General features: G+C 36.4%; 1 protein-coding gene across 2 annotated transcripts in view; it reads right to left on the reverse strand.

The window, feature by feature from the left end:
* The window catches only part of LOC139130218 (lamin-B2-like), a 41,111-nt gene that overhangs the window by 11,332 nt on the left and 13,706 nt on the right, over positions 1-16,073 (reverse strand). For both annotated transcript variants that reach the window (XM_070695970.1, XM_070695977.1), the window contains 8 exons: positions 11,587-11,724; positions 11,133-11,317; positions 10,046-10,328; positions 9,299-9,484; positions 8,997-9,122; positions 8,375-8,589; positions 6,764-6,957; positions 6,010-6,190 (listed from right to left, as the gene is read on the reverse strand). In XM_070695970.1, coding sequence (XP_070552071.1) covers positions 6,010-6,190; positions 6,764-6,957; positions 8,375-8,589; positions 8,997-9,122; positions 9,299-9,484; positions 10,046-10,328; positions 11,133-11,317; positions 11,587-11,715 — 1,499 coding nt within the window. In that variant the 5' untranslated portion in view covers positions 11,716-11,724. The remainder of the gene's footprint in view (positions 1-6,009; positions 6,191-6,763; positions 6,958-8,374; positions 8,590-8,996; positions 9,123-9,298; positions 9,485-10,045; positions 10,329-11,132; positions 11,318-11,586; positions 11,725-16,073) is intronic.

The following is a 16,073-nucleotide window of genomic DNA, read 5'->3' on the forward strand; positions in this document are numbered from 1 at the left end:
TGAAGTAAAAAAATGAAGAAAACAGTACAACAGTATTTCACTGTGCATAGACTATGTGCTTTATTACAAATGTGAAATATCCATTAAAAACTGTAACAATGATATCTAATAATATTTACAAAATAAACTATAAACACTCATCATGATCCAACACTTATTTACAAAATGTCACACTTCGTTGCTACCGGTATGCTGTGTTTTGGAAACTATTTGCACTTTTAGTATCAGCCTATCACGTCTTAACGCCTTGAAAAAATTTGAGCGACTATTAACGACAGTTGTATTTCTATAAGGCAAAAAAAACCCCCACACTATATGTGCAAAAGTAGTACAATACTTGTCTTTTGACTGGGCACATCTGATGTTAAATAGGTTAGTATATGAATTTACTGATACGCGTAGTACAGGCAGCACGCATTATTGCGTAGCTCTCAGCAATATGCCCTTTTTTTTTTATGCATGGGTCCAACACCCCTACACTGTAAGTGGAATATCCCTACATATATATTGATAACATAGGAACATTGAAATATGGATTTCCTGACAGGGGATGCAGGATCAGCTTGGTGGGTAAAGCTTTTCAAACATGAGAAAACTACAATGCAATGAAACAGTACTTATTAATAATGCCTTGGTCTGCAAATTTACTACGTAAGGTGTTGTGTTAACGCTTTGGGTGCTGCAATTTTTCCAACAAAAATTTTACTGATATATTTTACCAGTTTTTATGAATTTCCTGTAAATTTTTTGATAATTTTGGCCCAAATGGACATCACATTTCATTTGCTACAGATTTTTACCAAATGTTGGAAAAAATCTGAAAAAAATTGACAGGGGTGTATTTTATATAGGGGACAAAAATGAAGTATGGCGCTCAAAGGGTAAAAAAATCATTACTGCTATTCATTCATTGGGGATAGCTATATTCTCACATGCCAAAGTAGTGTAGAAAATGTTGCGTATGGTATCAATTTACGGGAAACTATGTCCTATAACTCAAGTGTCTCTACCTAGTAAAGGTTTCATTTTTTGTGTCATTATTGGATGTGCATGATAAAATTGAACTTTTCAAAAGTACTGTGTGAAGTAAAGTAACAATGACAATAACAAACTATAATATGGAGCAGCCTGCATGTACATATGAAGTTTATAAAACTCAATTTTCAACATAGATACTGTTACGGATGAATGTGAAACAACTAGCTCAGAAGTACTGTGGATTTTCAACATGAAATATTTGACACAGACGATAATAAAAATAATTTTCACATTTTTGGTTTTAATACTTGTTTCTACAACCACTCTGCTTATTCAACCAAATGGATGTCTTTTTGGCCATTAATACTTTAATTCCGTTTAAATTTAATTTAATTTGCATTAAAATTGATTTAAATTGGTCGTATCATATCGCTGACTACTAATTGGTTAAAATTCCGTCCGATGTCAGACAAAACATGCCTCAAGCAAGGGTCAGATTTTGTAAATGTTCGAACAGAAAAATCCAAGGTCAAATATTTTCTCATATTTCGGCAAAAAATGTCAGAAATTTTGCAGAATTTTGGTCACTAACCAGTGAACATGTCAAAATTTACATCAGTTCAAATTTTTAGCCGTGATGTAGTCAGTAGTACTGTGCAGTTATGAAAAACACGGTAGAAAACAGCACCACGCTAAGTGTCTATAATATGTGCCGACGTAAAAAAACCGACTGATTCAATGAAGTACTTGGTAGTGTATAGTGCTGAAAGTTTGCTATCGTGGAACGACTATTTTATATTTAAAAAAAATATACAAAAAAGTGCAACTTATATACATTATTCACACATAAAACTATATTTACATTACACAAGACACAGAGTAATTGAATAATATGATATGTCGTAGATTAAAAGTTTAAATCACATTTTCAATCCGTCCTTATATAATCGCATTTACACCCCTCCCTGCTCATGATTGGATAAAGTATTGTTGATTTTGTCATGGCGATTTTGATTGGCTAGTGGGTATCACATGGAGAATTACCGACCAATTATTGTTGGTTTTACATTTGCGTGAAACATTCATAAGTGATCTCCAGAGTGAATTTCAACACAACTTCAACAACATTAAAACAACCGCAAGATCAGACATTTTTGACTTTCTGTTGTCAGTGACAAAAAATGATCATCAGAAAAGGACAACAGTTGCAATTTGTAACCTTTTTTTTTCATTTCAGTGATTTCTAGCTTGAGTATTATGGACCTAATGGGAGATAGGGCACAATTTATTATTCACTCTAGACTATTAGACTGGGTGTTTTGAAACGTTCAGCTACGAAATACATTTTCCTGAATATTTTATGGTGGCTTTCAAAGCTTACTTGGAGATCTGATTGATATCCATGGTGAATGAGATAAGTTACAAAGCTAAAATTCTCCCAGTCTGGTCATTTACATGACAATTTGTTATTTAGGAGTGAAATTTATAAATTCTGTATTACAATCATGGCAACTTCTATCCTCCTTGTAGAAGCAATGCCCCCTAAAGTGATGAAATTATCCAATTTGAGAGTCAGAAAAATGGTGAAGTTTTTAAGGTTTTGCTAAAATTTTGCACAGAGCAATATGTGCTGTAAGTCTGTCAATTAAAACACAGAATTTTTAAACACAAGAAAACTTTTTTTCACGAGCAGCAAAGTGTACAAAAAAAAATAAGATGTGAAATCTGTGATTACACGCTGTGATTGTCAAAAAGTTGAAAAACTCTTTGCTGCCATCTTGAGGAGACCGTCGGGAAACACAGCTTTCTTTTCATCTGCAAGGTCTCGCTTGAGATTTCATTATTTTACAATGATTTGATAACTTTCAAACATTTGGGAATATTACGTTACAGTATGACTTTCTGTAGGAAATGGTAGCAAAAACTGTTTCTTGGAAGTTACATTGTGGTTTTTGGGATATTTGAAGAGATAAACAGCAAAAACGTTTTGTCTTGTCAAGCTGAAATAACGACATGATAATCTACAAAATTTGATGTTCTTGACAGTACAGACTGTGATGTGTATAAAAGCTGAAAAATTTGATGTGTGATTGAAAAAAAACAAATGCTAGGCGTCCACAGTTGAACTGGACGTATAGAGTGTATGACAGAATCGTAGAAAACTGATGAACCACAAATGGTTGAAAAATATGCAGTTAATGGGTGGAATGTTAGAAATAACCTCCAGGCAAAAAGCCAAATTATGTTTCTTGTCCCCTTCTTACACACATATTCACCTCAGTCTCAAGTTACAGTAGCAATGTAAAGGGACCAGTGTAAACTTGGATAATTTTCAAAGTGTTTGTTCTGGCAAAAGCTGATTCTTCTCAATACACTATCTTGCAATACAAAGAGTTTTCTTTGAAAAATGCTATTTCTTGGCTAAAATATGCAAATTTGTTGTCGACAAAGGCATTCTACACTGCACTAAAATTCAATGCTCCATCAGTAGCATTTGATATTAGAGAAAATGAGAAATATAAAAGCTGTGTTGACAATTGGAACAATTTGCATTTTGACATGATTTAGTAAGAAGGACAAAAACAGAACAAAAATATCGGAGAATGCATCAAAGGTTATGATTAATGAAGCTTTTAAATTGTACAAAAAAGTTCAACATGGGCCCAGACGATACCATGCTGCTAGTTTAGACGGCCAACTTTTTCACGGGCAGAATACGCAGACGTCCACTTCGTGGTGGGTGAGACCACTTGGAAACAAGGGAGGACCTAGAGTGGAGAGGAGGAAAAGGATGGACATTATTAATCAGTGGTTCAGAGTGGAATAGTCCAGTTTCTATAAAAAGGGTGAGGGGGAAGTACGGATCAGGGTCAGAGGTTAAAGGTCAAAAGCTGAACTCTCAAGCAAGCAAAATGATGGAATAGAGAGATTTTGTTTACTGCTTTTGATCATATTCAAGCAATATTAAAGACCAGATCAGAAAAAAAGTAATAGAAATTAGTTTCAAAAATGCAGAGCTCTATAAAATGTTAAAAATGTTGCAAATTAGTACAAGTTGCTTGAAATTACTGTGGAGGAGTGCTTATGAAAAAAAGCAGGAAATTTAAGATATTTTAATTTGGTTACTTGGGCAAGAACTGGGAAATGCGGAAGTTTTCTTGGCAAAAATTTTGAAAGTTTATGAACCACTGAAAAATAACATCTAACCCTTCCCCTGCAATCCACAGTGGACACGTGACAACAGTGAGACATTGTATTGACACAGAAAATATTCAAGTTAGAACCGGTATAAATAAATAAACTGAGACAATGCATGTGCATGTGTGTGTATAAAAAATCAACCAACAGAAAGAATGTCTTGGAAGATGCACGTCTGTGTCTTGAGATAAATTGTGTTGATTTGAAAGGATATATGACCCGTGTGGGTGCGAATACAGGCTGCAATGGTGTATGTCATCTTCAGTGAAAGAGAAGTTTTGTGTGTGGTGAGTATATTTGATACTGATTGATTCTTTATAAAACCACACTCTATGGTGTATTTCAAACTTTTGGGATGGTACAGAGTCCTTTGGTGTCAACAGTTAACAAAGAGTCTAAGATCTCTTAGTCATACATATCATAGTTCAATGCACAGATTGGGGAAAAACATATAAACTGTACAATGACACAGTCCTCCATGGAGGGACTGTGATAATGACAATGTGACATAATGTGATAATGACAATGTGACATTACCGGTATGTAATCCCCCCATCCCCATCCCCTCTCTCACTTTTTATTGTGAAATGACTTGTAAACTGTAAACTTAATTGCTCTAAAGATATGAAAATGTGTGTAGGTAGTAACTTTGATCATGTGACTATACATAGAGAGATTTGATTGGATATCTCCACTGTACAGAAAAGGATAGTGTTGGTTGTTGGGAGTGTTGAACACGTATGACAATTAAGAATTGTGTGGGTCTCACAATCACATAGATTGCACATTACTTTTTAGAGGTCATCATTGAACGGTCATGGATAAAATTCTGTTGGGAAATGAAGACGCACATATCACCACCAAACAATGATGAAGATTTATCATCACAAATTACATATTGGAGGTGCAAAGCAGAGGGGATCGATTTCTTTTAGCCGCAGGAAATGCAAGGATACAGCTAAACTGAGACATTTGCAAGCATGGATATATACCCATAGGTTACCTTATATGTTGCACAGATACAAACACACAGAGACACAGACACAGACACGCACACACACACACAGACACAAACATGGGATGTGATGTGATAGTAATTTGCCTATGTGCAGCATGTAGACACGTCAGAGGCAAGCTGTGTTGATATTCAACAGCTCAAGCTTAAAATATTGAAATGTAGATAGTAACTGCGATTTAAGACAATATTTTATGCTGATCAAATTAACAGGATAAAATACAGGATATCTAGATGGACAATTACATTTGTGGTTTTCTTGTCGGAAAGGGCGTTTTAAAGGACGTTTTCCAGGGATCAAAGGAATGGGTCACAGAGTTGAGTGCCTAATTTTTATCTTTGCAGGATGAAAGGCAATTTTCAAAGACGAGGAAAACAGAGACATACATGGAAAAGCAGAAAAACAGGTGAAGTACAGGTGTAGATCTATCAATTATCAATTCTTTCATTCATGTCAATTAAATTGCTAGGGAGCAAGGGCTAAGGAATGATAACACAGAAATCTTTGCAACACATCACAACTGTTACAGACATTTATGTTTTGTACTTGGCCTGTTATGAGGTCAAACGAAATAATCACTTGTGGTTATTTCATTTAATTACAATAAATATGGTCCCTGCCTTTCATGGTGACAATGATGATGAAAAAAGCCACCTTAAGTTGCTGACTTTTTAGCAATTTGTCTTTGATATTGTACCCTTTGCTTAAACTTTCCATTTTGATATACAGCAACAAAACCCTGCTTGGAAACCAACAAAATGAACAAAATTAGCAGACTTGGTGGCCACTACAATGATTGACATGTATCTTGCCTTACCTTGCCGTAGCTGTAGTGTAATCATGGGTTGTGGCCGTGAACTTAGGGGGGCTGGATTTGGGATGCAGCTTGGGATAGAACAGGGTTTCCTTCTTCAGATCACCAAACATGGAATCAAAGTAATCCTTGCCCTGACCCATGCTTGATGTCGGTGCCGGAACTGATGCCGGTCTTGGTGGCGCTGTGGAAAGAAATATTGAAATCAACTTTATATACTTAAAAGGCTAGGAACTGACAAACAATATAATTTGACTTTAACGGGACAGTTCTCAATCCCTGGTTAGGTTGCATTAGTTGTTGTTGACGTTGAGTACTTACATCATCCCACTTACATCATCCTACTACCAACTGAAAGATCATTTTGTGTATCACACTTTTAATGCCACAAATGTGACGTAAATCCTATATTTACAAGCAAGGAATAAAATATTATTATTACTATGTGGACTTTTTATGCATGCCTTTGATCTGGTGTGTAGACTCAACAAAATACTGAACAAAGATGGGGTCAAACCAAATTGTGTGAGGTACAGTGTTCCCGAGGAGCAGAAATGAGTGGCTTAGTGTTCATTCACAAGTTAGAGATGCTGGTACTAACTTCATCCCTTTCCATCCATACCTTCATATATTGGGGCCACCTCCCCTATCAAAAACAATGTGGGTTATTCTAAATTTTTGCTATGAAAGGGCTAAAAATTCGTCTTTTTTGTGGAATTGTTAGGGCAACGATTTTTTGTTTTACAACCATTATTACCTCTGGATGTTATACTGGTGGAGAATCCGGTGGTGTTGGCGTATTTCCCCAGCGGTAGACTTCCGGTAGATCTGGCAACACTGCTGTATGCCATCGGTGGTCTCAGCTGGGCTGTCAGTGACGTTGACATACCAGTGGTGTTGATAGGTGGGACGGAGACGTTGGTCGCACCACCGCGCATCATGTTACGGAGCCTACAGTGTGAAAACCATTCAATATTGTCAGTTATGAGAGTGGACATTACAGTAGTATCATGTGATTTTTTTTCATTGAGAGAGCAAATTATGTTTTGTTAGATTGAATTTCAATAGTGTTAATCTCCATTTCGATGATATGCATTTCCTCACGTTGGTCTCTAAATCAAGTTTACATTTGTAGCTCATACCTATTTATATATGTAAATCTATTATTTGCATATTTATGTACACTGTTCTGTTTCTGTTTATATATATTCTCTTTTGAAGTATTTGTCTAGACTGTTACTTTATTTTTATGAGACCTTTATTAATTGTAATTTAAAGGGAGGGGTTGTCCGATCTGTGGCTGCGTGACTTTTTTATTGATAAACGTCCTCTCTTCCCAGAGATTGGCGATGAATGTTGGGCAATTTTGGAACAAATTCAGCATTTGATGCATGTTCATAGTTCATCAGTTTTGTAGCTTTCAAATCAATGCAAGACTTTGCCAAATAAACTTTGGTTGCGTCCCTTTCTTTATATGAAGCTGCTTCGGCCGCGGTCAGCAATTTTGGTACAGCCGCCATTTTGAAATTTTGGATATGCACAATGGATGTTGGGATATGTTGTGCAAAACAACCTATCTATTATAAGGGTCTCATATACCCGGTAGCCACAGATAGGACATCCCCCTCCCTTTAAATCAGATCCCATATTGGGTGAGATTTCAATAAAGGATTACATTATTACAATTATAATTAAAATGTAATTATAATAATAATTATATACTTGAGGGCTAAACAAATAAAATGAAACGAATTTATAACTTCAGAAAAGAGCTGTAGAGTGATCTTAGGAGTTGATGTAACATTTTCTTCACGTTCTCTTCTGACAACTCTCCACTGGCTGCCTATAGACTTCAGAATTGACTATTTTATTGCAGTCCAAACCTTTAGAATACTACATGGTCTTGCGCCCGATTATTTAAATGTGTTTTCTTACGTATCTGAGATGTATCATTTTAACACTCGATGTGCTAGCAATGCTAATTTGTATGTTCCTTCTTTCAAAACAGCAGCTGGACAAAGATCGTTTGCGTATCGTGCAGCGAGCCTTTGGAATAATATTCCTCTTCCATAAGAAATACGGAAAGTCTTGCACAGTTCAAAGTTCATTTACGTAACTTTCTACACACTAAATTTACTAACGAAGGCTCCTCACTGGACTAGAGTTCCGTATTATTCAGCGTTTTGAGACTTGTCATGTATTCTACTGCGTAAAAACTTGCTATTTTTTGTATTTATTCCTTTTCCCTGTACTTTGAGGGCTCTGATGTAAATTACAATATTTACTTTGTAACTCAGACTACCCTCTGTAAATAAAGTGTAATAATAATAATAATAATAATAAACCAGGGACAAGAAACAAGACCTACTTATTCTCCTCATCTTCCACAAGTACTTTCAAAGACTCTATTTCAGCTCGGATAGGTGGTTCTTTCCCACTGCCCAGCTCCTGGAGTTTGTAAATCAAGGTGTCTTGTACTTCCTTAAGTTTGTCTTCAAGTGCTCGTATATGCACCGACGATTTCTGACGCTCCTGTTCTAAGTTCTCCATCAGGTCCGCGTTGTTCTGATCCAGGGTTCGGTTCTGAATATGAAACAAAAATTGTTTTAAACACTTTTTCAAAATACTTTCAATCCCCTCTCCTTCTGAAAATGATAATTTAAAATTATTTTTAAATAAACAGAAGGTACCAGTGAATTGTTCTGCTCTGGATTAAAAATGATACGCTGTGTTCTACAGACTCAGTGCACCTAAGAGATCAAATGATGGTCATACAATCAACTCCCATGTACAAACGTGTATGGAAATACACGTATTTCTGTGCACACTTGTTGATGTGATTTTATTTGTGCCATGGTCCATTCGAATTTCGGGCTCAACCTTTTCCATGGTCGGGTAAATGATTGCAAATTCTTTCCCATAATGCAATAACGCAATTTTCAGGTTTACACATCAGAATGAGGCTGAGATCATTAATTATGCATGCACACCTTGTTCTGCAGAGAATTGATTTCTCTGTTGTAGTCTTCGGCTTCTCCGCAGAGTCTCTTGTTTTCATCAGCTAGTCTGGCAATATTGGCTGCGTCTTGATCCATTTGGACACGCAGCTCATGTAACTGAAAAGAAAGACCAGACGAAAGTAAGAAAAAAAGAGATAGGAATCGTAATCAATGTTAATATTGTTCATTTTAGCTGTCAACTAGTAATGCTTACACTATGTGCTATGATGAATAAGAAATACGAAAATAAAAACAAAAGATTAATATTTGAGAACAATAGAGGGCAGACTTACATTCTTCGAATATTGTGCCTCTGATTCATCTTTATACTTTTGCAGTTCAGCAGCTGCTGCGTCACGCACCCTGGCCAGCAGCTCGTGTAGTGTGTTGTCAGTCTGCGCCAGCTCACGTACCCGTGCTTCAAGTTGTAAGATCTGTTGGGCTTTGTCGTCAAGACGACTCTTCATCTCCCCGAGTTCCTGGTGATGGAGAATGTCAAGGGCACGGTCAATGTGATGGACATTGATAATGTACAGTTACTGTCTTTGAACATGATGTGTACGTTAGGTTTGAAGCACATTATGTAGAGAAGCATACATATTTCATTATTGTATTGTATTTATGTCTTTTGGTCAAAAATATGCACTTTTGTTAAATTTGTTCAGTAATCAGTTTGTCAGACCATCTTCCTTTGTATGTACATTTAACTGAATAGTACGATGGGCTGAGGTCTTGTACTGAAAAAAAACGAACTAGAATTGAGCTAGAAGTACATAATGGTTTGAGTATGATTATGACATGTTGCATTTCCCAAACTGATGTTTAATTCTAATAATTATTCTGTAACAACTAGCTCTAAATTTCTGAATGTTCTTGTTCTTGTTCTTCTGCATCAGAAGACTGAAGTAGAATTGTTTACAAGGAATATATTTCACACTGCAATTTTCGCCGGAGAAAATTCAGAGACTTGATGTCAAAGGTTAAATACTGAAGATGCATTTTGCAATGAAATTTAATCACCATGATTGTTGTAACCTTACCTCAGCATGGACTTGGTTCTGGAAATCTAATTTCTTTTGTAGATTTGCATAAGCATCCTGAGCTTCACCCCTAGCTAACTGTTCCTTCTCAAGACGGCGGCTGATGTCCTCGTAGTCTTTCAAGAGGCCGTCGTACTCTTTTTGTAAATTGATTAATTTGTTGGCAAAGTCTTCACCCTCCATTCGCAGCCTGTTATTCTCGAGGTCCTTTTTGGCCACGATATTTTGGAGGTTGCCAAGTTCATCTTGAAGTCCGCGACTTCGTTGTTGTTCAACCACGTATCTAAAAATACATATAAAATATATAAGATGCATTTTTTTTTGTTAGCTCAGTTAATTACATTGGGAAGACTGTACAATACGGGGTCCAAACTGAACAATTTTACAAAAGAACATAAACCTAGGGTTCCCATTATAATTCACAGAGTAAAGGACCCCCTAAGTTCTAGTTACTGAATGGAAGATTGGTTTGAGGGTTTCTCAGATGTGAAGACAACATCTTTGGCCTATAAGGCAAAAGATGTATTGGCACACCCGAAGGATGCTGAACAACTTTACAAATGAACATAATCCTAGGGGGTCCCATTATAATTCACTGAGGAAAGGACCCCTAAGTTCTTGTTTCTGAAAGGAAGATTAGGTCAAATGTTCTTCAGATGTTATACAAACGGAGGCCTTGTCATTGTCACTATCGGGGCAAGTGTGACATACTCTATTTATAAAGAGAATATACTTAAACATTGGGCAATCTTTTGGATTAGTGAAAAAAGTCGACTGGTCACTTTTTTGGAAGAGCCAACTTTACACTTCTATATCTCTATTATCAAGCAAAAGCTTGCCATCAATGGCCGCATAAATGAACATATAAAACGCCCATGGGCTACCAGGAGCAATTCTAACATTTGTGTGTATGACCATTTAATGAGCCCTTTAAAAACGTAAAAAGTAAGCAACAACCTAGGGGTGAAGAGCCACTTAACCTATCCAAAAATAGTAACATTTGTGAAAGCACAAAAATCAAGTGAACTAAATAAGTGCATTAAAAAAATTGAAAAGTTTAACAATAAAACCGATGTAACCGCCTTACCTATCTTGTAGTTCTGTCGCAAGGGCACCATTTTTTTGGGCTAAAACTTCAAATTTCTGCTTCTCTGGTCCGAGAGCTTCGAGCTCTCTTCTGAGTTTTTCCAACTCCCTTTCATAGAGACCTTTGATGACGTTAACTTCTTCTTCAAGATTTTTGATGGCGTTCAGAAGTGACGTTGAGTCGATCTGTCGAGGTGAACAACGCCAACGGGAGTTACATGACAATATTCTACCTTAAGAATCTACTGAAGTGTGCTTGTATTATCTTTGCATTTGATGTACAGTAGGTGTTGCAAAGTCTCTTTCCATGGTGGAGAATTCTGACCTACCAATTAAGATTTGATTTGTTTCTACAATTTACGATAAACGTTACCCCAAGAATCTGAAAGTTCATCAGTCGGTTGAGACGTTGTATTTCTAGAGATTTTTCTTGAGAATGTAATGGCGTTGCATACCTGATTGGCCTCTTCCCTGGCTTTGCGTACTTTGTTGACGTATTCCGTGAATCTATCATTCAGGTGCTGGAGTTCGGCCTTCTCCTGTTGCCGTGTTAGCGGAGCAGGCGGATACACAAAACTGCTCATCTTGAGTCACTGCGTTGAGAACAAAAAAAAAGAAAAGAAAAGGAAATATGATTATTTCTGCTTGAACAGCTCTGAATTCTGAAAATGGAGAATTCTTGTTTCTGTTCTTTCAAAATCGATAAATAATTCAGATTGTTTAATGAGGTGAGATGGACCGTGCCTGGATACATACCAGTGTAATAACCACTAAACAATTAGCAGAAGTGTGTTGTTTAACATTCCAATGACTCAAAACCTATGGAATTCACTAGCCGTAGCATGTCCATGTAAAATACAGTATTTTAATTTTCTTTATTCCTCAGATGCGATCGAAAGTTCCGGTCAAAGAGTTAAGTTAGAGAGTGACACAAATTTTAACCTTTTCGCCAATAAATTTTGATACGTCTCTATTGTTTTCCATTGCAAAGTTGGGCTACTACACTTAGAGATGGGGATGGAAGGGTTCATGTCTGTGTGGTGTTGATTGGCGTATTGAAGGACCTGCTGTAGATATTACAGGCACACCTTACAATGCCAGACACTGTGAGGAAATATTGGAGTGTTATTTCAACAGACATCCAAAAGTTTGGTGGATTTCATTTGGAAATCTGTAGTTTGGGTTGTATTCTCGATAATCTGGCTAAAAAGAATAAGGAAATATATCAATAAAGGCATACTTTTGAGTGTTGTAATCTGGTGACACACATTTTAATAAACACATACATTGTTTTCAAACTTGAGGAAATCTTGGAGTCTTAGTCTTCTCATAATTATTCATGAGATTGATTTTGTTTCAATTGAAATCAACAAATGGGGCACAGTTGATTACCGATTCAATAATCGGATTAGAATACAACTCTTAGTATGATCATACTGTTTACATGCCGTCACCATGGTGACAACATGTACCTGAATGGGGCCATGCACAGTAAACTCTTTGTTTCTCATGCCTTTTGACTTCAAAGTCGACAAGAGTGAATGGCTTTTACAATAGCTGGGCCACTGGGGATTTACTGTTTACAATTTGACTGTACTGCACCAAAGAAGTGGCTTTTGAATCTTTGTAAAGCAACGTCTCGTAAAACTGAGTCTTGACAAGCAATCATACACTTTTTACACGCTCCTGACGATTGTAAGCGAAGGTACTTGCTTTACATGCAACAGAGTTGAATGGAAACTGGTGGATCCTATTTTGCACATTAAAGAGAACCTAAACATAAAATTGAAATGATGTGGCCATTCAGCCATGACACCTTGTTGCCATGGTGACAAGATTAACCCACTGCAACGTGTAGAATGTCAAACATAGGGCAGTCTGGTTTGGGGCAGGGGAGACTTTTTCAGAACTTTCCTGAAGTAAAAACCTTTCCATCTTTGGTATATTGTTGCCACTGTCAAGTTTAGCCATGAAAAAGGCGATAACAGAAAAAGGTAACTGTGGTTTAGTTGCAGCAAATTTATGAATGTAGTACATAAAATACTAGTAACCTCAGCATTCTACAAATGGTGAAACTGTTGTAGTCACAGCATAAATTCTGAACTTGATATTGTGAATGTACAATACGCATGTACCGGTACTCACATCTCAGTCTGGAATTGGCACAACCAACGGAAATGCTGTCTGTCTGATGTGCACAGTGTAGTATTGTCAGTCTGAAAGAACTTTTTATTATTGTAATAAAAGAGTAATAAGATCCTTTAATCTCATCTACTGTTCCTTTACAACCTGTATTAAGTACTACCATAAAGTTGCTGGGCTTAAAATATCCCCCCCCCCTCCACACACAAACAAAAATGTTGCTCCCCATATTTTCCTTGTTTTGCTGCAGATTTTGTAATGGGATACGTTCCCTAATCTTTGTTAACAGTACAACTTTTCAAATAATGCAGTTTAAAAATTCTGAAGCAATGGATTTCGACTTGTGTACGATCAATCTTGGAAACAGTGCCCTCACAGAAAAGAACAAAGAAACCTTTTGTTTTTCCCTAGAACAATGAAAACTTTTGTTTTTCCCTAATCCGTTGATGTTCAACACGCTTAACTACAATAGCATGCAACATAAAGACCTTGTACACTTAACATGTTCACCCACTGACTCATGGCTGTTGGCAAAATACAACTTTACATCAAAGTTTTAATTCAAAACGCAGATGAGGTGGAAAAGGTCATCATAAATTGAAATCTCCAAACAAAATTGTGAGTGTAAGAATTAGAAATACAACAAAGCATTGGTAACTGTGCAGTGCTTTCTAACCTTTCACCCTTACCCTTTCAAACATCATCCCTCAAAAACAAGAGTGGACAATAGAGGGCACTTCATAAACAGCATTTAACTGTCTGTTCTTTTGTGGAGTACCTGTCATATGACCACACCCCCTGACAACCACGGCTTGGCACTGCGGAAAGATTACACAGGTACCTTTTCGCACACATCCCTGTTAAGAAGTATTGCCTTGCGTATGTGACTGAACAAGACATCTTGAGGACTGCCACACCCAGGGCTGAACAATAACTGTTGTGTGTTTGTTAGAGACTGGGATTTTGACACCATTTCAACTCTTCTTTCACAAGAATGTCCTGCATTCAGTGAAACAAGATGTTTAAGCAATATGCTCCATGTCAACAGTAACATTTATTTGTCAATTTAAATGACTGTTTTCAGAATTGTTTTGTATCAGGATCGAGACAAAATGGTATAAAAAATTGCCTAGGAATTTTCAAAGATTTTAGCATGCATGCAGGTAGAACGTGCCTTGGGGACAGATATTCAGACTCACAAATTTTTTTATAATACTTTGTCTACCACTGATGGGGTTCAAGTAAATAGTGTTTTCACTGACTTATTTTAGTGAAAATCAAAAATCTCGTTTTTCCCCTTAGCATTATTATAAACACAGGGTAGGCGGCCATTTGAATTTAAGTGTTTACAAATATTGGTGTATTTGTTGTTCTCAGTACCACACTTTGCATAACACCTGATTTTTTTTTTTTTTTTTTATTATTAATTCTTTATTTCGGACAATGAGCATGTCCATATATATAAATGGTTACAGGATTGGCAAAAAGAATGATACAAAAAAGGTTACATCAAGAAATATTCATTTATGGGTTAGACCATAAAGACATATTTCTGAACACAGATTAGAAGACTGAATTTATCCATCTTTTCCTCAAGTCAGAAGTGAAGTACACAACATCATACACCTTACGTATAATTAGGTTCTCACTCATAGAAACCCTTTTCATCAAACTATTGATTTGCTTTCTAAGCAAAGCATCAAAAGTGTCAATCCTATTATATACAAACATAGTACTAGCACTGCTGCGTCTGTCATATCGTAGAAGTATGCGACAGCATTATTGTAAGCAACTTTCAATTGTTTCAGGGCGCTTTTATTATAGCTGACCCATAAGTTACCACCATACAATTGATAGCAATATGCTTTAAAGAGTTTACATTTAACACTCTGAGAACACATAGAAAATTTTCTCAAAAGCATGTTAGCAGAGATATAAAAAGATCTCCTCTGACGCTCGATATCAGAATTGTCACTGAAGGTATTTGCCAACATATAGCCGAGGTGCTTTTCTTTTCAACAAATCGCAGTTTAACTCCATTGAGATAAACAGCCGGAATATGTTCCATCATACATCGCTTGAGAATTATACACATACATACAGTTTTCTCTGTATTGAAAACAATATCATGAATATTGCCATAATTGCTACATATATTTAAAAGTATCTGAGTTCCTTTCACTGACGGGCTTATCAGACATATATCATCTGCATACATCAGATGGTTAACAAAAATACCACCGATGTTGCAACCAACCTTAGAATTAATCAATCTATGGCTAAGATGATCCATATACACATTGAAAAATTTTGGGGACAATACACCACCTTGCTTCACACCGTTTTTAACAGTAAAATGTGTTGAAATACAGGAGCCCCATCGAACAGAGATTTCCTGCGTTCTGTACCAGGTTAAAAGGTATCTCACATAGCAAATAGGAACATTACGGTTGATCAGCTTCTTGAATAATGACCAGTGATTCACACGATCGAAAGCTTTAGAAGCATCCATAAAAGTAACGATAACATTGCTACCATGACTTTATTTTGAAAGGGAACAGATTAAAATTTCTGCAAGGAAAATCTGGGTAAAAGTTGAGGTCTTTCAATTTCGAGGCACAAACTACCTTAATAATGTTGTCAACATGAATTCTTTTGTATTTTTGTGTACCAGGTATCTACAGGTAAGATATTTTAATTATATCTCTCATGGCTCTGACATGTCCACATCAATAGAAACTGATGATGTCATTCACTGTAAATGATGTCAGTATTGTCTGCATGCATCTGAATGTGTCTG

Source organism: Ptychodera flava, chromosome 1 (assembly GCF_041260155.1).
Source record: "Ptychodera flava strain L36383 chromosome 1, AS_Pfla_20210202, whole genome shotgun sequence".
NCBI lineage: Eukaryota > Metazoa > Hemichordata > Enteropneusta > Ptychoderidae > Ptychodera > Ptychodera flava.